Source organism: Rhipicephalus sanguineus, chromosome 6 (genome assembly GCF_013339695.2).
Source record: "Rhipicephalus sanguineus isolate Rsan-2018 chromosome 6, BIME_Rsan_1.4, whole genome shotgun sequence".
NCBI lineage: Eukaryota > Metazoa > Arthropoda > Arachnida > Ixodida > Ixodidae > Rhipicephalus > Rhipicephalus sanguineus.
In genome coordinates, this window is record NC_051181.1 from 45,656,094 (window position 1) to 45,678,770 (window position 22,677).

At 45.5% G+C, this 22,677-nt stretch overlaps 1 protein-coding gene across 1 annotated transcript in view; it reads right to left on the reverse strand.

The window, feature by feature from the left end:
• Window positions 1-22,677, reverse strand: part of LOC119397247 (hepatocyte growth factor receptor-like) — a 101,114-nt gene that overhangs the window by 34,202 nt on the left and 44,235 nt on the right. The window contains exons 7-9 of the mRNA XM_049416503.1: window positions 16,925-17,061; window positions 8,058-8,249; window positions 1,603-1,717 (exon numbers count right to left, since the gene is read on the reverse strand). Coding sequence (XP_049272460.1) covers window positions 1,603-1,717; window positions 8,058-8,249; window positions 16,925-17,061 — 444 coding nt within the window. The remainder of the gene's footprint in view (window positions 1-1,602; window positions 1,718-8,057; window positions 8,250-16,924; window positions 17,062-22,677) is intronic.

Here is a 22,677-nt window from a genome sequence, read left to right on the forward strand (position 1 = left end):
ACTGCATCCGTTTGTTGTTACATTCTCTTCTTCTTCCTCTTGGCTCCTCTCCCTGGCGCTAGTGATGTGGATCGCCACACTTTCCCGGCCAGCTGTCACTTCCTTTACGCTGGTAGCACATAGATTGGTAGCACATGCCTATACATACCTCTTCTGTTCTTCCACTTGGTCCAGCATATTACAAAGTCTCCAGAATTAAGTCCTTGCTGCTGAGTTGTCTTAACAACAAAGAGACCAGCGAATGGAGTTTTCGAGTTCAATCCTTTTCTAACCAATATCATAGACGCAAGGTCGATATTTGGAATCTTTGTACTTTGGCGACGACAAAGATTCTTCTTCATTGTACTGCTGTATTTCTGTTGTTGGAGTTGGATCTTGAGGTCCCTGAAGTAATCCTCACAACTAAGCCCAGGTCTTCGTCAGCTGGTAACATAGGAGCAGTACCGAATGCACCAAAATGCGGGCTGCACCCAATGTCAGCGGTGTAGGTCTAGTTATGATGATATACTGCCCCCTCCAAAGCGCTCTTCCAGCCTCCGTCGAATTCCGGGTATAAGTTAGAGTATATTTTCAGGTATCTATTCATGCGTTCGGAGAGACAGTTAGCTTCAGGCTGGTAAAGCGCTGGGTATCGAAGCACACTATTTCTTTCATTGGCCCAATCACGTAGTTTCTCACTTATAAACGCTGGTCCACTGCCCGCAACAATGAGCTTGGCGATATTGAAGAGTTCCCTCTCTAATAGTTACATGACGGAGTCCGCGTCTTTTCTTCTATCTTTGGAGGCCGCGAAGCGCGTGCACTCACGTGCAATCTGGCATGACCATTCTATTTGTATTTTGTTCGGCATGACCATTCTGTTTGACCATTCTTTTTGCATTAGGTTTGTATTTTAACTTGACTATTTGACACTCATCACGCGTTTTGACGTAACTGGCAATATCTGCTTTCACATTTTTCACGCAAATTTTTCGGTGACTTTGTGGTATGTTTTACAGAATCCATCTTGTCCTCCTGAATGCAGTCTGCTGTAATATACTTTGAGGAGTTGAGGCACTTCTGTTTCGGGGACATGCATTTCCTGTTGCGCAGCTCCATGTCTTGCATACACTTAGAAAGCGTTATCAAGTTAATGCTTCATTCAGGAATTTCTTGCGGCACGGGAACACGTCATAGTGCGACAGCGTCGTGATACTTCTGGCCTAGTCTATGCATTACGTTGAGAATGAATTGCTGAATCTCGCCCACCGATCGAGCTATTCTGCCTTTGGCTGTGGCAGTTTCAATAAATATTTCAACGCCTCGTCATGACTGAACAGGTCGAAATGTTTATGTACAGGTAACCTCTGTAGCATCCGAGGGTCATCATGACGGTTAATTCTGTTGTGTAATTTTCCTGCGTTTTCGCCAACGTACAAGTGTATGAAGGACAAATTCTTAATGGGGTTCTAAGCAGACATAAGGCTTGCTTTTAAGTAGGCGTAGCTATTTTCAACTGCCTCTTACGAAGAAAATGCGCCTTTCAGGAATGGGCAGCTAGATCACAGAGCGGCAGTAGCTGCGGCTACTATCAACTAAATTCCGTCCACAGTTATTTCTTACCTTTTTAATCTCCTCTGGCTTGTCAGATTGTCTCACAGACGACACTTGAGTCACCATCATGGGCGTAGCTACACTGTCCAAGTTGGTGCCCGTCACATTAATGATTGGCTCTTCGCTGAAAGTATACTTCAAATAGTATAGAAGACAATACACAAAATATTCACAGTAAACTTCCAGCTTCTAAGCTTATGATTTTACTACAGTAAAGCCATAACATTACATAAGCAAGCTGATGACTTTACCACAGTGAAGTCAACATGAAAGCCTCTCGTTGTTTTCACAGAGCAGGCAGAATACCGTCCGCTTTCTGAGGTTAACGAAATACTTTCTTTCCTTTGTTACTATAACATGATTTCTACAAAACTAGATCGACGTTTATATAGTGAATTCGTGTTCTAACTGGGTGTGTCCAGATAAGATCGAACACGAGGTCCCGGTCACCATTCCCGATTTCAATGAAATTTGTTGTAGGTCTAGGCAATACACCCAGAACAATGGTGTCGAAGTTAGTTTTGCGAAAGAAAAATTTTCTTCGCCTGAAAAAAAAAATTACAAATTTTGGCCGCAAAAAACACTTTTCCGCTAATTTCGCGATTTCTGACTTTTGAGCGCTCCTAGGGAAAAAACGGTGCATTTCTCGGTCACAATATTTATTCCCCTCAACGAACAAGTTCAATACAATGTTATGAGTTTATTATTTTCTTTGCTTGTCGAAGCACTTTAGAAGAAAAAAAATCACGAATTTGGCAAATCGCACGAAATACCTGTATTTGAGGAATTTATTGCTGCAAACAAGTTAAAGTGAGGATAATAAAAATCAGTGCATATTAACTTTGATACTTTCGCTCTCTTTTAAAATAATTTTCGTTGTTTTATCACGCTCCATTTTACTCGATAATTGGGCTGAAACGTAAGTGATTTACCAAAAACGCCGAACTTTGAAAACAGTTTTCTCAAAAAGACCAATTTTAATTTTTTTAAAACCCCTCTGATCGAAGTCAAGGACGTCATCTATCATTCTGCATAAAAAATGTTGCATTATTTTGGTTGCTAACAATTTATAATGCGTCAAATGTGACCAAGTCAGCCTAGCGGCCGCGTCGTTCCTTATGTGCTGAAACTCGGATATAAGTTGTTCAAAATACTTGTACGTGACATAATCACAAATCAGCAGCTCTACACCAACAAATCGCAGCCAGGTTTTATGGTCCAGCAAGCTTTGTCTTGCGATCAACCGCTTGAGAAAACCGCAGTAGTGGCCGCTCGATGCTGCGGGCGCTCACATTACATGAGTGCCGCTTCGACTGCGGATGAGCTCCGCTTTCTGGGTGGTACTTTATATATATATATATATATATATATATATATATATATATATATATATATATATATATATATATAAGTACCACCCGGAAATTTCCTTTCTGTCTGCATCATTGAAGTGATAGCAAGGGAAGCTATAATATGTATGGTTTCTAAGAAATATTCTTATGAAGATAGACAGGTGGACGACTTTCGCAGAGCTGATTTGTCATATTCAGAGCATATTTGCATTCAGCAAAGTCTGATGACAGAGCAGCTACTTTGCAAAGGCGTTGGCACCGGGATCGAATCCCCAACCAACACGAATCTATCTTTATCGGCTCAGATTCTTACTGCGACCCAGTGGATGCGAATTATAATTCTTTAGTGGTGATAAAATTTCAACCCCGTTGTGGGCTTCCGTAGTACTGGTTTACCGAAAAGATGATCTTCAGTTCCCGAACAAAACATACCGTGTTAACGCTTTGTCACTGAAAATTCTCTATCGCGCAGTATTTACTTCACGTAATTGCACATTATGATATTAATATCAGTCACGTACAGAAGCCTGAACTTCTATACGTAACATCAGTATTTCCAACACGCTTACGCATAGCAATACAAGTAGCATAATGTAACTCTTTCTAATTCTTCTAAGCGTGTTACCATCTTCGGAAATATCTACAGCTGAGGAGACGCTTTCGTGCCGCTCGTGGCTTGGCGTGGCCTTCACATATGCCTACCCATTTCGAATGTCACTTGATAGCAGCCCTGCACGCTATAACTGCAGCCGCGAGGAAACAATTGCCCGTATTCACTGTGGTTGTCCCAGCTTAAGTGCTCTCACAAAAAAAAAAACATTCAAGAGAGTTAGATATACCTCACGATCGCCCTTTGTCGGAGGAAAGGGTCATGGTACACTGGCCGAGACCGTCCTCAGCACAGAAGGCACTAAAAGCTTTGTTGCGTTTCTTTCGGACAGCCAGTTTTAAAGAGATCGTGAACCACTTTTTCAAGCAATGATCGAATGATCTCAGTATCGGAGTTCATTGCCTCACGAATCGATTGCCGCAAAAGTTTCTTGAATCCGCCCAGAACGAGTGAAGTTACAGGGGTTTTGTTACGCGCTTTAAGCGCTTTCTTCTCTCGTCCCGACAAGCGCGCTGGAAGCTAAGCAGGGAAGAGTGGCACGGGGGAAAGAAGTTACGTCAGCGCGGCTCATGACCTTGAGCGCGTGTGATAAAACGCGATCGTTCTCACCCTTTGTGCTTTCTGTGCTCAAGTGTAGCTCACTGTGTAACGTTAGCAGACTACGGAGCAGGGCGCCGGGACACGGCGGCACCCCGAGGTAAAAAGCGCGTCTGATCCAGACGCAGCACTCGATTTTTGTCGGGTATTGGCCAAAAGCATGCTATGTGCTCTTCGACGTGAAAGAAGCTCCGAACTACGGAGGAAGGTAAGAGAGGAGCGCCGACTCCACTGAGGCTAAATCCGTTCGCTCGGCACAGACCATGCAATGCGGACGCGGGCGTTCTAGTTCTTTCTCCTCTCCTTGCGCTCCCAGCCGACTGGATGGATGGATGGATGCTATGAGCATCCCCTTTATAACGGGGAGGTGACAAGTGTGCCACCAGGCTTGATAAAAAAATATTTTTCCCTTTTCTCATCTTTTTCCTAATGTTGGCCTAATGTCTCTACTTCAATTAAATCTATCTTACTAGAAAAAAAAACGTAATTTCTCAGCACAGTTCTCTGCCCTTTACAGCAGAATGTCCTTACTTTTTTCAAGTATTTATTTTGTCCGTTCTCCCTAATTTTCTGCCACCAGTACTCTAACCGTCTCTTTACCCGCCACGGTAGTCTAGTGGTTATGGCGCTCGATTGCTGAGCCGAAGGTCGCGGGATCGAATCCCGACCGCGGCGTCTGCATTTTCGATGGAGGCGAAAATGTTTGGGGCCCGTATACTTAGATTTAGGTGCACGCTAAAGAACCCCAGGTGGTCGAAATTTCCGGAGCCCTCCTCTACTTCGTCTCTCATAATCATACCATGGTATTTTGGGACGGTAAACCCCAGATATTACTATTATTATCTAACCGTCTCTTACTTATTTCAATCGCTGGTGCGTTCAGCTTTTCATTGTTGTCCTTAAAACCCAAGGCTTCATGTAGGCTCGTGCCCAAGCGTACACCTGGGTGGATATCTCCACATTCAATCAGAACATGCTCCGCCGTTTCCTTATCTTCCCCGTAGCATGTGCATTGTTCTTCTTCTTTACTGAATCTCGCTTTATAACTACGCGCTATAAGGCAACTTGATCTGGCTACGCGTTATAAGGCAACTGGATCTCACAACGTGTAGCGCCCTCTGTCGAGGCGTGTGGAAATCATTCAACAATCTCATCTCATGAGCGCATGCGTTGACTGGTGGAGGCTGGCGGCGGGGAGCAGTGTGTGCGGTGCCGAGGAGTGTAAGCGGTGCTCCAAAGCGCGACTGCACGCCGTTGCCATAGCAACGACATAGAGACCCACCACCCACCATTCTGCTCCAGGACGACTACTCTTCATTTGCTTTTCTTTATTTGTAGCGCCATCTGGCGAACCTATTATCTATTATCTTTTATTCTCTTTACCCTTTCCCCAGAACAGAAAGCTGCTGAAAACTGGCCAATCTTGTCTTTCTGTCTATTTCTACCTCCTCCTCCTTGCTGGTTTAGTCGTTACATGCCATATAATCTGCATGATAGCTTTACTGCATGAAGAGTGGTCTGAAGCCGGCCCGTAGGAAAGAATACGTCTAATTACACAATATTCTGCGCTGGTATTTCTTGAGGGGTTGTCTCCACTCGGAAGTAAGCAGCGCAGAAAATTAAAATCTCTCTGTATGAAGGCATTAAGTAGAACTAACAGACAAGAAAGCCAAGGCATTATTGTCTTTCATGCCTTGGCCTTCTTGGCTAGCCTTTCTTGTCTGTTAGTTCTAATTATTGTTGTGTCTAGCAAAGAAAAACGAGCCCTTAAAATTGCCCTTCCTTCGTTCTGTATGAAGGCGCTATTTAGGGTAAGGCGGGGCAAAATGAGACGCGGGGCAAAACACGACATTTTGACTTTGCCGCCCTCTATAGCTAATACAAAAAGTACATTTTCTTTGTTTCTCTATTTCAGCGATAGGTGCGGGTAGTTTTCGACATTTTGTGTAAACGTTGATGATTGCTCACAGCGTTCGCGCGGGAAATATTGCGTGGCTGATGTCAGTGTGTTCGTGACCCGCCAAAAAGGGGCGAAATTCTGCTCGGCCAAATTTTCGGATCCGTGCGTGAAGCTACTCCGGCATCAGTACAACAATGTAATTATTTATGTTGTTACTTTATACTACTAGCCAGATGCCACCAAAAGTTTAGTTCATTTGGTGCCGTGGGCCAAAGGGGAAATTTTTTTGAATTCGGGCATTTGAGAGGGGCAAAACGCGACAAAAAGGCATTGAATTGCCTTAGAGGGTGTCCTATTACGTGAACAATTTATTTACTCTCACTATATATGATATTGTTTTGTTAAGGATGGTGCGGACATACAAGAGAATATCATCTAGAGTTTCCTGGGAGCAAAACGACGTGAAAAAAGCAGTGAATGCTTTTCAGAAGTTTCGGAGCAGCACAGCGCCGGGTCCTGTGTGGATTCAATGCGTGGAGTGCAAAGACTGCGCACATGAAGACTGCGTGGCGGCCCACGGAGTGAATTTGAAATGCTTCTATTGCCAGAACTGAAAGGATATAATTTTTTCACGCTGTCTCGTGTTGCCTCACGCAGCGTCTCGTTTTGCCCCGCAGGTTGGGGCAAAATGAGACATGTGGTGCATTTTTTTGTTTCTTTTTAAAATAATATTTTGAACCGTCACAGCATGGCCATATTTATGTAGCACAGACCTCGTACCCAAACGAAAGTTCCTGTGTTGACATTTTATGGTAACGAGTGAAATAAAAAATGATATTCACTAGTTTCAAATTTTTGTCGCGTTTTGCCCCGCCTTACCCTAGACACTCGTCTACTAATTCATGCCGTATGCTTTTCTCATTCTATCTTGCATTAGCCAATATCTCCAAAACATTCTCTTACAGACATACTCAAAATCAACAGGATTATCAACTCGACAGTTATCCTCTTTTTCTGCGAAATGGTTCCCGTTAACTTTCATGTGCAAGGCGTGTATTCGTACTGAACTTCGCATTTTGATCGTGCTTTTGCTTAGCCCCAAAGTTAATAATTGGCTTGTTTCCTTTTCCACAAACTGAAAAGGATACCACACATCACATCATTTCAGTCATTGTAGGCTCCCTCTAATATTCACAAAATTACTCTGCTTTGCCGGAAATGAGGTGGCGTTTATATGACGTGAACCAGCAGAAGGCCCGTGACCAAATTTGTTGTATTGCCTTTAACAGTTACTTTGCACAGAATTATTCAGTTACTTTTATGCATTTGCTGACTTCACCACCTGTGACCTTATGCTTGATATTCACAGCGTGATTCGCAAATGATTTCGACTTAGCTTTCGATCTTTTAGTATTTGACTGCGCATATTAGATGACAAATTCTAGTTGCGGCCTTGAGGAAGACAAGACCGCCTGTCGAACCGTTAGTTCCAGCGACACCCCGCGACCAAGAATTTTTCATTCCTTCAAGTTTCCATTTTCCCCTGAACCTCTGCCTTATTTGGACTGCATATATTAGTAATATAATTTCTCCGTACGCCGTAATTCACACGTACTACCCAAACTAACTCACTATTTCAATCATAAAAGCTAAGAAATTTTTACACCTAAAGAAGTGCTACAAGGACACTCAGCAGTCAGCAGGTATTTTGAGTAAGCAACTTTTCTGACATGAACATTCGGACACCTTTTTTGGGGGGGATTTCAGATTTCATCACAATGTAAACATTCAGAATGGTGTTGTCACAATTCATTTTTTGCGACATCAATGACTGCATTACAATTAAAGCGCGACATTGCCGCATAAAATGCACATCTGGTGGTTGCATATGTGGGGTAAAATTCTGCGATTTACTTGAGAACTTTGATAAACATCGTAAACGCACTTTAGCTAGAAATCGCTCATTGAACGATTGGAGGATTGGTACTGCTAATGATCTGCCTACCTGACAGATGCTTCCCCAGGCACAATGCTCTCAATCACTGGGTCCAGCTTGTAGGTGAATGTGAAGCCCGAACCATTTCCCAGGGTGAAAGGCACTTCGAAGTCATCAGTGGTAAGTTTGACTTGGAAGCTCTGGTTTACAAAGCTACTATTCACAGGGCTTGTGATGCACTCCAGAAACGTGTCCTTGAACCTGTGAAATGACATTGAAAGCAATATGTAGAAATGTTTATCCTTGGAATTTTTATTTTTTTATTTTTATTTATACATACTGCAGCCCTATTCAGGGCTATAGCAGGAATGGGACGTTATATAATACTAGGCAACAGAGAAAAAATACAAACAAATAATACAAATTGTAAAGCAAGTACACACGTAACAAAGCAAAAGTGAAAATGAAGTTGATTACACATTAGTAAGATGTTCATCGACTGCAACTATGAAGTCTTTTAGTAGTAAGGAGCGAATGCTACCCGTCAGGGAATTCCATAGTTCTATTGCGCGCGGAAAAAAAAACTGCATTTCAGGTATTAGTGTGAGCGAAGGAAGGTGTTACGTTCAAAGCGTGGGAACTCCGGGTACAACTTTCATCAGTAAATGTGATGATGTTACCGTCACAAAGGCCGGAGGAGGAGTTAATAATTCCGCATAAAAATTTTAAAGCTTCGTTTTGGTATCGCGAGTTGTGATGGAACGTTTAATGAATGAAGGGCTGTTGTCGGGGAGAAGTTGCGGCTATAGTTATGAAAAATGAAACGGATGGATTTTCGCTGTATGTTATCTAGCAAGCTTATTTCACAGTGTTTGTAAGGCAACCAGACTACGGATGCATATTCGAGAACAGGGCGAATGAGTGATTTATATAAAAGCAGTTTAGTATCTCGAGGGGCGTTAGGTAAGGTGCGGCGCAAATAACCTAATTTTTTTAGCGCTTTACGGCATACATGATCAATGTGGCTAGTCCATGAAAGGTGTTCGGTTAGAATTAATCCTAAATATTCGTACTGTGAAACTCTATTGAGCTGGGTGCCACCTAGAGAATAGTCAGAAGAGAAGGGGTTACGCCGATTGGTAAAAGACATTACGACCGTTTTAGTCCAGTTAACGTTCATTTGCCACGTGTCACACCAGTTGCTAAAAGACGCGAGTGATTGCGCGAGATGGTAATGATCGTCAATGGAATTGATGGTTTCATAGAGGACGCAATCATCTGCGTAAAGTCTTATTTTAGATGAGATGCTATGAGGTAAATCATTAAGGAAAAGCAAAAATAACAAAGCGCCTAGCACGGATCCCTGAGGAACACCGGAGGTGACGTCAATGGGAGATGAATCTGTCGAGCTGAAAGAAACAAACTGTGAGCGCGAATGAAGAAAACTGGCTATCCCAGAAACAATAAGAGGGTTATCGAGAATGACGCTTAGTTTTAACAATAGCTTAGAATGAATGACGGAATCAAACGCTTTAGAGAAATCAATGAAAATGGAATCTATTTGGTTACCTAGGTCTACGTTATATGCAATGTCATGCATGAAATTAACTGATTGTGTTACAGTACTATAACCGCGACGGAAACCATGTTGAGTTGGTGATAGGATATTCTTACAGTCAAGGAATTCGATTATATGTTTGTGAATAATGTGTTCTGACATCTTGCAAGAATAAGGTGTAAGAGATATTGGTCTGTAATTAGGAAGAAGTTGTTTATCGCCTGATTTATGCAAGGGAAGTACTTTGGAAGATTTCCAAGAGCGTGGTACTACACCAGAGTCCAAGGATTTCTGAAAAATTAAGGTAAGGTATTGTGCTGTCCATAAAGAGTATCGTGAAAGAAAAGAATTAGGAATGCCATCGGAACCGGTACATTTTTTAGTATCAAGTTTCAGGATAAGGTTTAAGACACCATCACAACTTATTGCGATATTTTCTAGTTTATCAGTCTGAGCAACATACCTAAACTCAGGAATTGCATGGTTATCGAGGGTGAAAACAGATTGGAAGTATGAGTTGAAAGCATTCGAAATGACAACAGGGTCGTTGGTTATAGCGTCGTTAATCTTAAAACAGGTACTGCCGGTCGTACTGGGCGATACTGACGTCCATAACTTTCGAGGATTCGATTTTAGTAGTTGAGAAAGTTGCACTGAAAAATAGAAATCTTTAGCATTTCTAGTAATAGTGCGTAGTTCTTCCTTAGCTTTTTCGAAGGAGACGTGAGCCTCAGTATTAGATTCTTTAGTTTTACGCAGCCTGCTAACAAGTCGTGATAGGTGCAAGATATCGCGGTTAATCCAAGGAAGTTTATTGTTTATCTTTTTTTTTAGTGGAACGTGGCGATCGATGCATGACTTCACTAGCGACTCAAAGTATTCAACAAGCACATCAACATCACACTCGGTACTGAGCGACAAAAATGATGAAATTTATCTGCCAGGGCGTCAATAATAGATGTATCATCAGCCTCAGTAAAATCATAATATGTGGTATAACTGAAACGTTTGTGTGGAATGGGACAGTTAATGTGCACGAGGACTGCATTATGATCAGAGATACCTTCTAAGATCTCGTATGTGGCACCTAAATGAGCAAGACTGTTACTAACAAACACTAAATCAAGAATGGAGTTCTGCCGAGTATTTTTATGAACTAGTTGTATTAGGTTATGTGACAAGGAAAATGTAACTAGATCCCTGCAGGGGTACTAGAGGCGGAATACGTAAGTGAAGGCCAGTGAATGCCGGTAACATTGAAGTCCCCCAGAAGGATTACGTTTGAACTAGCCAAGTGATGCTCACGCATGAAATGCGAGATATCATCGAACAGATCGCTAGGGCCATCAGGAGGGCGATAAAGACCACAAATAGTTAAATTCTGCTTATTTATTAATAGTTTGCACCAAACTGATTCAACGTTAGGGGGACCAGATAGAACCTTAAAGCTAAAATCTGAGCGTAAAAGCAAGGCGACACCACCACCTTTTCTATCCTGGCGATCACAACGCAGAGCAATGTAACCAGGAGGCGTGAATTCAGAATCGTGAATTTCATCGTGAAGCCATGTTTCTGTGATGCAGATAACATGAGAAGAACATGAAGAAATTAGCGAAAAAATTGCGGGAATTTGTTAGTAATGCTTCTGGCATTAACGTTCAAAAACGCAAGATCGGAGGTGGGTTGATAGGACGGTCAAGGTAGTGATGAAGATGCGTTAGTCGTTCTGGCATTGCTGTCAGAACCACGAGCTATTATTATTCTGTTTGAGGGGCCATCCCAATTATACCGAACGTTATCGATAAATAAATGATCGAACCTCATCTTGACAACCGATCCGTTATTACGATGCTCAGCTGAAGCGTCCCATAGCTGTTTACGTACAGCGCGTACTTTCGAGGAAAAATCTTCGGACAGTTTGATATCGGAATTGTTCGACTTGTAAGCATTCTTTAGCAATAATAGTTTGTCATTGAAATCTAGCAACTTCAGAATGACAGGCTGAGAACGTCCAGGACGTGCTCTACCTAACCTATGGGAACGTTCAACACGTGGACAGTCGACGACGGCAAGTCTGTTGAACACGTTCACTACCTTGGAATGCAGTGTGTCACGATTCTCATCCTTATCTTCTGGTATACCATGACTAATGATGTTGTTCCTTCGCGAACGGTTTTCAAGATCTTCAAATTTAGCCGTTACGTCAGACACTGTGCGTTTTCAGCAAACGAGTTCGGAACGAAGCTGCTCGGAATCTTGCTCAGTCAGAGCTTTGGAACATGTGTTTTCGAGAGCAGTCACACGCAATTCCAAGGCGTCGAAACGTGTCTTCACAGTATTTTTTATTTCGGATATGCCTTGCGATAAATTTTGCTGACAAGCAACTAAATCGGTAAGAACCTTCACGAGAGAAGGGTTATCGCAATTTGACACTGCTAGCTCAGCCGACGACTCAAAGCGCTTAGGGAAGGTTCATGGGACTCGTCAGGTTTACTCGATTTTGAAGGCGGCACTTTCTTTGGGCCTGGATTAAGCTCAACGTCCCCGCTCAGGAGTAGGCGACTGAGGCAATTAACGACATGAGAATAAAAGCACAAAATACCAATACGTGAATAACCATGTGGGCAACACAGCAGCAGCAAGAATCGATCATCAGACAGGATACAGTACGAGTTGTCGAGGTAACATACCTGTGCAAACAAGAAGATGCATTTAGGCAACATGCCGAGGCTGCTGCTGCTGCTGCTGCTGCTGCATTGCCCACTGCCGGGATGTGCGAAGGACCGGGCGTTTATACTGCTGATGCCTGACGTCACCGATGTGGTGGCGTCGCTTAGCGGAGCTGCGATGATTGTAGCGTCCACGGGTGTGCGCAGAATCCCAGCTGTGTCAAGCAAATGCGCCGAGAAATCAAGCCGATGTCGCTCCTCTCTAACGGGGCTATCCCACAGCAAACTACCGGTGATCGCCACGTGTGCGTCCGAACTAGAGAACGCCGGGCACTGGACACGAATGGCGAGGCCGGCGACGAAATCCAGGAGCTGTGCAAACAAGAAGATGCATTTAGGCAACATGCCGAGGCTGCTGCTGCTGCTGCTGCATTGCCCACTGCCGAGATGTGCGAAGGACCGGGCTTTTATACTGGTGATGCCTGACATCACTGGTGTGGTGGCGTCGCTTAGTGGAGCTGCGATGATTGTAGCGTCCACGGGTGTGCGCAGAATCCCAGCTGTGTCAAGCAAATGCGCCGAGAAATCAAGCCGATGTCGCTCCTCTCTAACAGGGCTATCCCACAGCAAACTACCGGTGATCGCCACGTGTGCGTCCGAACTAGAGAACGCCGGGCACTGGACACGAATGGCGAGGCCGGCGACGAAATCCAGGAGCTGTGCAAACAAGAAGATGCATTTAGGCAACATGCCGAGGCTGCTGCTGCTGCTGCTGCTGCATTGCCCACTGCCGAGATGTGCGAAGGACCGGGCTTTTATACTGGTGATGCCTGACATCACTGGTGTGGTGGCGTCGCTTAGTGGAGCTGCGATGATTGTAGCGTCCACGGGTGTGCGCAGAATCCCAGCTGTGTCAAGCAAATGCGCCGAGAAATCAAGCCGATGTCGCTCCTCTCTAACGGGGCTATCCCACAGCAAACTACCGGTGATCGCCACGTGTGCGTCCGAACTAGAGAACGCCGGGCACTGGACACGAATGGCGAGGCCGGCGACGAAATCCAGGAGCTGTGCAAACAAGAAGATGCATTTAGGCAACATGCCGAGGCTGCTGCTGCTGCTGCATTGCCCACTGCCGAGATGTGCGAAGGACCGGGCTTTTATACTGGTGATGCCTGACATCACTGGTGTGGTGGCGTCGCTTAGTGGAGCTGCGATGATTGTAGCGTCCACGGGTGTGCGCAGAATCCCAGCTGTGTCAAGCAAATGCGCCGAGAAATCAAGCCGATGTCGCTCCTCTCTAACGGGGCTATCCCACAGCAAACTACCGGTGATCGCCACGTGTGCGTCCGAACTAGAGAACGCCGGGCACTGGACACGAACGGCGAGGCCGGCGACGAAATCCAGGAGCTGTGCAAACAAGAAGATGCATTTAGGCAACATGCCGAGGCTGCTGCTGCTGCTGCTGCTGCATTGCCCACTGCCGAGATGTGCGAAGGACCGGGCTTTTATACTGGTGATGCCTGACATCACTGGTGTGGTGGCGTCGCTTAGTGGAGCTGCGATGATTGTAGCGTCCACGGGTGTGCGCAGAATCCCAGCTGTGTCAAGCAAATGCGCCGAGAAATCAAGCCGATGTCGCTCCTCTCTAACGGGGCTATCCCACAGCAAACTACCGGTGATCGCCACGTGTGCGTCCGAACTAGAGAACGCCGGGCACTGGACACGAATGGCGAGGCCGGCGACGAAATCCAGGAGCTGTGCAAACAAGAAGATGCATTTAGGCAACATGCCGAGGCTGCTGCTGCTGCTCCTGCATTGCCCACCAATGAACGGAAATTTAAGGAACCGGCCTCATCGGTGGTAGTTACGCCATTGGGCCACTGAATAGGCTCTAGCGTTGTGTAATGTCAATGCCATTATGCTTTATTCCCCGTCGTGCCTGTCTAAGTGCAGCTAATGACATTCGGGAGCACGTCATCTAAATGTGCCACCGCTTTTTAAGGATTTTCTCTGTTAGCTCAAATACAGGTGCGTCATAATGCCGTCATGTCGTTGTCATGGTTGAGATGTTTTGATTCGCCTCTATTTCACGCACCTTAATGACCTTAACATGCTGTGGCGACCTCTCCCATAGCCTGCGTCACTCAACATCACGTGACCCTCGACATGGCATAGCGCTCACTGCCAAATCACCCGTGCCCCCTGGCCGCCCTGGCTTCAAGGCAGTTGTTGCAAGAAAACGAATTACGAAACGATGTGTCAAAGAGATGTTCTGACGAACGTGCGTTAAGACATCAACGCAAAAACTGCAAATATTTTTATTTCATACCTATATATTACGTATCGACAACAGTGCAACGAAGATTGCAAAGGATCAGTTCAAGTAACTCCCAGTAATTGCTATATTATGCATAAGAACGTTTTTCAAGATGGTTATTGGTGATCTGAAACGTTATGCTACCCTGTGCGTATGCACTAAAACAACAAAATAAGAAGGCGTACAAAGAATACCTCTTCGCAACCAGCACACCGATATAACTAGCGCTGTTTTGCAATATCAGTCAGCAATACAAGACCATTCCGAGAGGGCGAACAGTTGTCTTTGAAACAGAGACAAGTACATTCCTAGTAGTAATCGAGCAGAGTCGAATACTTTTCGAATAGTCAGCAAATGATGTGCGCCCTTATCTCTACATGAAAACAGCTTGGCATATGTTTGTATAGAAAGCACCACGAAGGTTTCGCCATTTCCCCTCGCACATACCAGAAGGCGTACTTTAGTACAGCCCTCAAGGGGAAAGTTAGAAACAACCAAGCAGTCTATCCAAAATTCTAGGACTCTTGAGGCGTCTCCTCATGAGACGGAGTCTGTCCGCTGTGCCACTGCAAGGTCTATTTACTGGTGCTACGACTAGCTTGTGAGAAGAAGACTTGTACACATTACAGAAAATAAGTAACCGATATCAATTACGATTACTTCCTTTAAAATGTAATTAATTACATTTATCAGTTACAGCTCCATAAAAGGAACTGAGCAATTACAGACATGTAATCGATTAGTTTTGCGTTCCCTTCCTTCGAAATTTCATTGCCGTAACGCGATAACCCAAGTTTACTCTAACTACAACGGACTGTGGCTTGCATGGTAGAGAAGGCTCGAGGCGTGCGTGAAGGCTGGGAGGCTTACTGTAGCTTCTGTAATATAAAGCTATGCGTTGTTAACTCAGACGTCATCGCTGATTCTTCCACGTTTCTTCACTAAGAGGTGAGGTGCTACACTGAACACTCTCTCAATGTATGCGCTGGAGGGAAGGACGGATTATAACGTAGGAACACTTTGCGCAACAGCTCTTCGTTGCGCAGTGTTTCGATGTTAGTGTCGATATCCTCTATGAAGCGTCATGCTTCACTGTTGCCAGCGCTCGGGTAAGGCGTTGCAGGTAAGGCTAAGGCAAAGGTGAGAAAAATAGGCTCTGCAGATCCCCCGTTTGACACAACGGAAGGTCCCTACAGAGCGGTGGCATATTTTGCGGTAGCACAACTGCCATAGAAGACTGGTTACAACTTGATTTTGGAAAAAAAAGTAATCGATTACCCGTAATCAATTACTAGCAAATGTAATCGAATTACCCTGAACGTTACAATTTCTAGATCACTAATTGGTCATATTACATAAAACAAGAAAATGTAATTGGTTACAAGCAATCGTTTACTTGTTACACGTTACGTACAACTGTGGTGAGGAGGCCTACGACTCCCGCAGGTGAACTGACATTTGCGGATACTTTCGCGTCCAAGCCAGAAATGTGCCTCGCCTGCGACACTGAGCGAACGAAGGCAGGTTTTGTCTACCTCGAATAACCACGGCAGATAGTATTGTATGAATTACATTGCATCAGAGTGAACATATTCACGTTCACTCTGATGAGGGGAAATATGTGCGGCATGTATACATAAGTTGCTTATATATAAATGTAAACAATAACCACTGCTACATGTCTTGTCAAAACATATAGTCTGACAGAAAATTACCTGTTATTCTTTTAAGCGAGTCTCGAGTTCCCATATATAGAACCCTCTTTAAAGATACACGTTAACTCTATTTTGAATACTATTATACTCTCTTTGAAGAGGTGTAGAAGCGCGACTCTCGAAAAGAGAGTAAAAGAAAGGGAGTTATAGATGTGACAAGTTAACACTCGCCAAAAATAGTAGCAGGTAATCTGCCCTTCACACTGGAAGGCCATTTTCAGTAGTACTGGGAGTGCTGTCCCAGTAGCACTAGGGTTAATCCTCCTTGACTAGGAGTGATCCAATCCAGCAGGAATTGTGTAGTTGCCTGCACGACACAGCGTGCTCGGCTACAATAAGTCCACTATAAATGAGATCGAAACGTCACATTTTGCTGCAATTTAACGTTTTGAGTGTGCCGAGTCGACTGTGTGAAGTATTCAGAAACTGTGCGAAAAATAAATTGAATAATAGAATAATCGAAAGTAATAGTGGCTATCCATTCGAGCACCGAATTGAATAAAATAGTACTAATATTGTTACTCAACAGTCTGGAATATTTCCACAATAATTTAATGAATAGCCAGTCATGTCTCTCAAGAGTAACACTTTAAGTTTTAAAGCAATTATTAACTTGTAGCTTCGTCTTGTATTTGCATGTGTAAGAGAAAAAAACGTCTGATGTTTTCATAGCTCACCCTTTTATTTGGCATTCTGTTGGGCCGATTGTCACCTTTCTTTTGGATCCAGAGTCGAGGTCCGTGCCATGAAGAATGACCGATGTTCCCCCGGCTATTGGGCCGTGATTCGGGAATATGCCTCTCAGTGTAGGGTCCTAGCAGCCATAAAGAGACCAGTATCGTGCGTTACGCAACCAATGAGGCTTCATAACCTCATAGGTACAACTTGGCAATACGGAACTTCATTTTGGAAGAAAACATCGTAAAAGCGGGTGAAAACTACTCAAAGGAGCACCATCTGGGCACAACATCTAAACATTTCGCTCCATCAAAGTCGTTCCATCACTTTGTACGATACTACTATTCCTCGAACTCCTACGTGTCATTTACGCTCGCCCTAATTTGTGTCGTATAGATTTCACTGACGCTATAGTGCACTTATGCTGTTTTAGGGGCGTAGCTCCTCTTAGTCTAACCTTGTCACGTCTCCGTTGTCCGGCGTAAACGGATCTCCCGTACAGTATGTGATATGTATCGCCCCCCCCCCCCCTATCTTGCCTCGCGGCGGAGCGGCGCCGACGCAGGCAGCGTCGCGAGGCAGCGTCTTGATTGAAAAAACCGACCGCTCGCGCTGCACAACCGTTCAGTGACCACCCCGTATATATAGGCACTGGATTTTGACCTCCAAGGTAGGGCGTGTGTGCGATTTCTCCTGTGCGTGATTAAACAATGAAAATTCACACCATACATGTAAAATTAAAGTGAGCTGCAAGTCGTCATAACTCTCATCGAACCTTTAGTATAAACGAGCCAGATGTCACGTCGGTGATGATGTACTGGGCAGAATTCACGGAAGATTCACGGTTTACCGATGAACCTCCGCAGCTTCGCCCACTCATCATCATTCACTCCGTGGATATGCTGTGATTTTTTTTTTACAGACAATATGTAAGGAGATGTTCGCGCACAAATAAGGCACCGGCTACTCCTTAGCTTTTGGAGTACATAGGGTCCATAAACATAACGTACATAGGGTCCAAATATATAACCACAATTAACCCGCAGTACATACAACATACAAGTTAGCGTAACACTCAAGGCATAACATAACAGTCAAGACATATTCAACATATTCAACAGCGTAACAGTCAAGACACAATATACAACTTAGCGTAACAGTCAAGACATAACATGACAGTCAAAACAACATACTCAACATATTCAACGATCACATATATGTGTACACACGGTGATGTTAAAAAAAAATGAAGCGCGACCGTTGCATAACATAACCAAGAAAACAATAGTCAACACGCACATAAATATACAATCTGCCATTAAAACGAAACAAAGCATAAATGCGCTAGTAATGGCCAAGAATGCCGCTGTCTTCCAGAAAAATTTTCAATGCTATTAAATCACACTTCTGTAGACCTCTTGTTGACCACGGGCCCAAAAGTTTGCTTAAACTTAGTGGTGTACGGTCTAATGTCATTAGCGATGATTTAAGTCGGCGTCTGGGTGCGTTGTGCTGTGGGCATTCTAGAAGGAGGTGATATATGTCTTCATCTACAAATCCACAATCACATTATGTAAGTCATTTGTAGTGTACAGCCATCGCAATGTAAATTTTATTAGTGACCGGTATGATTTGCCCTAAAATCCTAATAAAAATAACAAAAAATTATTAAATTGGCGGGATGGGTTGAGTAGGAGATGATAGAGCTGGCATGTTACAAAGTATTATGGGATCATACAATCAGTCGAAATTAGTAGAAACAGCACTTACATCTCAGAAACTCATCGAATTGGGCTCGTTGCGGCACCTGACGCATCAGATTGTTACGTCATTTATTTATTTGGGGTCGTAGAAGGTTTGGCAATGGATCCAGGGGTCGGTGACGTGGGGTTAGAGACAGGCGCAGGTCCCGCAACTAGGTTGTTTGTGCTCCGGCGAGACTACGGAGCTCGGCCTGGCGGGTAATGCCTCGGCCGGGCTACCTTCGTCCCCAAGAACGACACATACTCAGGTGGTCACACGTAGACTATCGTGCACAGACCTCTCGGGCACGGTGACCCTTGACTACGTTGCTCTGCTCGGGTGTGACTGCTCGCGTAGACCTGTCTGGCGGGTAGTGCCTCGACTGGTCTGCTGAGAGCGATCGTCCCCAACTGCCCCGAGGCCGGCCTCCGCTCCCCTTTTACAGCGAAAGCTGTTATGAGATCATTTCACCGGCCGTTTTTGGCGCCGTAGTTGTCCGCCGCCGCCGCCGCCGCCGCCGGTGTCCATAACCAGTATCGCCCGAAATAAGAAAAAAAAAACGAAATAAGAAAAAAATTCCAGGATGGAACGAGGTTCGAACCTGGGCCCTCTGCGTGGGAGCCCAGTATTCAACCTCTGAGCCATGCCGGTGCGTGAAACTGCTTTCCAAAAAGGTCCTATACAGGCTTCATCTTGGGAAGGAACCACATTAGCATATTCAATATAGCGTGGTAGAATAGCAAAATAAGCACCAAGCGTCGCACATCGCGAATTCTGTAACCAGGCGTCACACAATGCGAATTGCGCAACGAGTAGGTTGTTGAATGCTTCCAACCCATTACAAAGGGCTCTGCCATAATTCTTCATCGTCATCAGGCACAGCATCAACAAAGTGCGCATAATGCCTTACATGCGTTTAGCATGTACCAACGCTCTCCGTAGAATGACGAAAAATGGCACAGTGCCTGCTGACCTACTTCTAAAAAATTACAATGATTTATAGCGTAGTGGGTTCCTCGCAAGTGCACTTGTATTGGTTGCCATAAGCGCATGATCCATTTCCTCGGGGTCTCAGTAAAGTTCTTCGCCCCCCACCCCCCATCTCTCTCCCACGTCAACGTATGTTATACAGCATGACGGCAGAGGGAAATAGCGACCGGGCGTCACCTAATGCAAATTACATAACTGGTGGGCCGTTTAATGATTCCAACCCATTACAAAGAGCTGAGCCATAATTCTTCATCGTCATCAGTCGTCGCGTCAACAAAGTGCACATAATGCCTTACGGACGTGTAGCTGGTGCCTCGCTTCTCCGCAGAATGACGAATAATGGCTTAGTAGGTGCTTACCAACTTCACAAAAATTGTGATTTATGGCGTAGTGGGTACTTTTCTAGTGTACATGTATTGTAGCCCCAAGAGAGCTTAACGGGCCTAGAAACGCCGCTCTTCCAGCTTTCGCTGTGACTGTGCTGCGGTTTCAGCGCAGGCCTGGCGTTTTTTTTAAAGGGGTCCCTCTTTGGGGGAAAGGGGGAGGCGAAGGTCATACACCCGCTCCGTCGTCGCTCGTCGCTACTCCCCAGTGCCATCTTTCGAGGGTCCGTGCAACTCTTTATTTTCCAACTCCGGCGCAACATCACTTTCCCCCCAAAAACACAGAGTGTCCTCGCTCGCCTCTAAACAATAACTAATAATAAACAAAATCTTCTTGCCAAGGCTTTTTGCACAGTCGACACGGCCTAGTGTTCATTTCGTCGTTGGCGCTCGCAGTCATGTCCCACTCGGGTGTTGCGATGTCCGCAGCGTCGAAAAATTCGTCATCGCTGTCCGCGGCACTGGCACTTTCACTTTCACTCACTGGCACTGATAATCGGCGCTCGCGCACTGGTTTGGTAACATTTGCGTTGTCACTGATTTGCTCTGATGTTCGTTCACACACTCTCGATGCTGCTGCACTATCACTGTCAAACACTGGCACCGATGAGAGGCGTGTACCCACGGAATCGGCTGTTTCTTCACACACTCCTGGTACGGCATCACTATCACTGTCAAAGACCGCCACTGATGGGTGGTGTGTACCCATGGGACCGGCTGCGTTTGTATCGTCGCTGTGTTGGTCCGCTGGGGCATCGCTCACTCCTATGTTTCCGTCGTTTTCGATGCCTGTTGGGAGGTTTGCTGTGGCGTCGTCTGCAATTTCGCGGGTGATGTACGGCTTCATCCGTTCAACGTTCACTATTTCCCGTCGCCCTCGCCTAGTTCCCACTTCCCAGTCATTTGTCGAAGTCTGCCTCACCACACGAAAAGGCCCATGAAATGGGTGGACGAACTTGGTTGTCTTTCCACGCCTTGATGTTGGCATTCTTATGTGAACGAGGTCACCAGGGGAGAAGCTCTGTGTGCGCCGCTTTACGTCGTAGCGTTCCTTACTTTTTTCTTTACTTTGGAGCTCACGCCTGGTGACAAGTCGTCTGACCTCTTCCCATCGCGCCGCCACGCTTTCGTTTGAAGCCGTCTGCACTTCACAATCCCTGAGTCCGAGGGCCGCGTCGATGGGCAATGTAGGTTCTCCTCCGTAGAGGAGGAAGAAGGGCGAATAACCTGTCGTCTCATGTACAGATGAATTATAGGCGAAGAGCACGTACTGAAGGAATTGATCCCAATCCCGGTGGTGTGATGACACATATTTGCTAATCATGACGGCCAATGTGCGGTTGAATCTCTCGCAGAGGCCATTGGTTCTCGGATGGTAGGCCGTCGTGCGTGCATGGTTGGTAGTCGTCCGTCGGAATAGCTCTTCCATCATTGCTGCAGTGAAGTGGCGGCCCCGATCCGTGATGATGCGTTCAGTGTCACCATGGCGAAGGACGACCCTGTCCAAGAAGGCTTTTGCAGCTGAATCTGCCGTCGCCTCGCGTGTCGCTACTGCCTCCGCCCACTTCGTGTAGTAGTCAATCATTACCACAATATACTTGTTGCCGTTATCAGACTCTGTAAGTGGGCTGACAAAGTCCATACCGATTTGTTGGAACGGATGTAGCGTTGGCTCCAAGGGCTGTAGTTCTCCTGCTGGTTTCGTATTTGGTACGTTCCTTGATTGGCAGTCGGGGCACGACTGAACATAGTGTGTGATCGCCTTGAACATTTTCGGCCAGAAGTACCGCTGTCTGATTTTCTTCAGAGTTCTCCCAATCCCGAGATGACCAGCCGTGATGTCGTCGTGACAGTTTATCAAAATCTCGCGACGCAGTGTGCGAGGAACTGCTAACGCTAGTCGTTCTTCCGCAAAGCCCTTGGCTCGTCGGTACAATGTTCCATCGACGAGGCGGAATGGCCTTGCCATTTTACAAATCCTCTTTGCGACGGGTTGTTCTGGCTTCCGAAGGTGGTTAATTACTGGTCGTAAGAAGGGATCCTCACTTTGCAGTTTTGCAATATCCTCTAGAGATACCATAAGGGGGGGGGGGGGCATCTCCTCCTCCTCGGCTGGTGCTGGGTCACAAGATAGTCGTGATAGCGCGTCGGCGTTCATGTTCTTGAGGCCTGGGCGGTGCTTCAGTGTGATGTTAAATTCTTGTAACAACAGGCTCCATCGTACAAGTCGACCATTGGGGTTTTCGCTGTCATCAGCCACGTGAGGCTGGCTTGATCCGTGATGACTGTAATCGGCGTGCCGAATATGTATGGTCGAAACTGTTTCGTTGCGTAGACAACAGCTAAGCATTCTTGTTCAGTCGTGCTGTAATTCAATTCTGCTTTGCTCAAGTGCCGGCTTGCGTACCCGACAACATATTCTTCCGCACCATTCCTTTGCACAAGCACGGCACCGATCCCATAGCCGCAGGCGTCTGTGTGGATTTCAATAGGTAGGTCAGGATTGAACAATCGGAGGACCGGGTCGCTGGTCAGGCGACTCTTAAGGGTGTCGAAGGACTCCTGACATGCCTGGCTCTAGCAGTATTTGACGTCTGATTTGGTGAGCTCGTTGAGCGGTCGCGCAATGCGTGCGA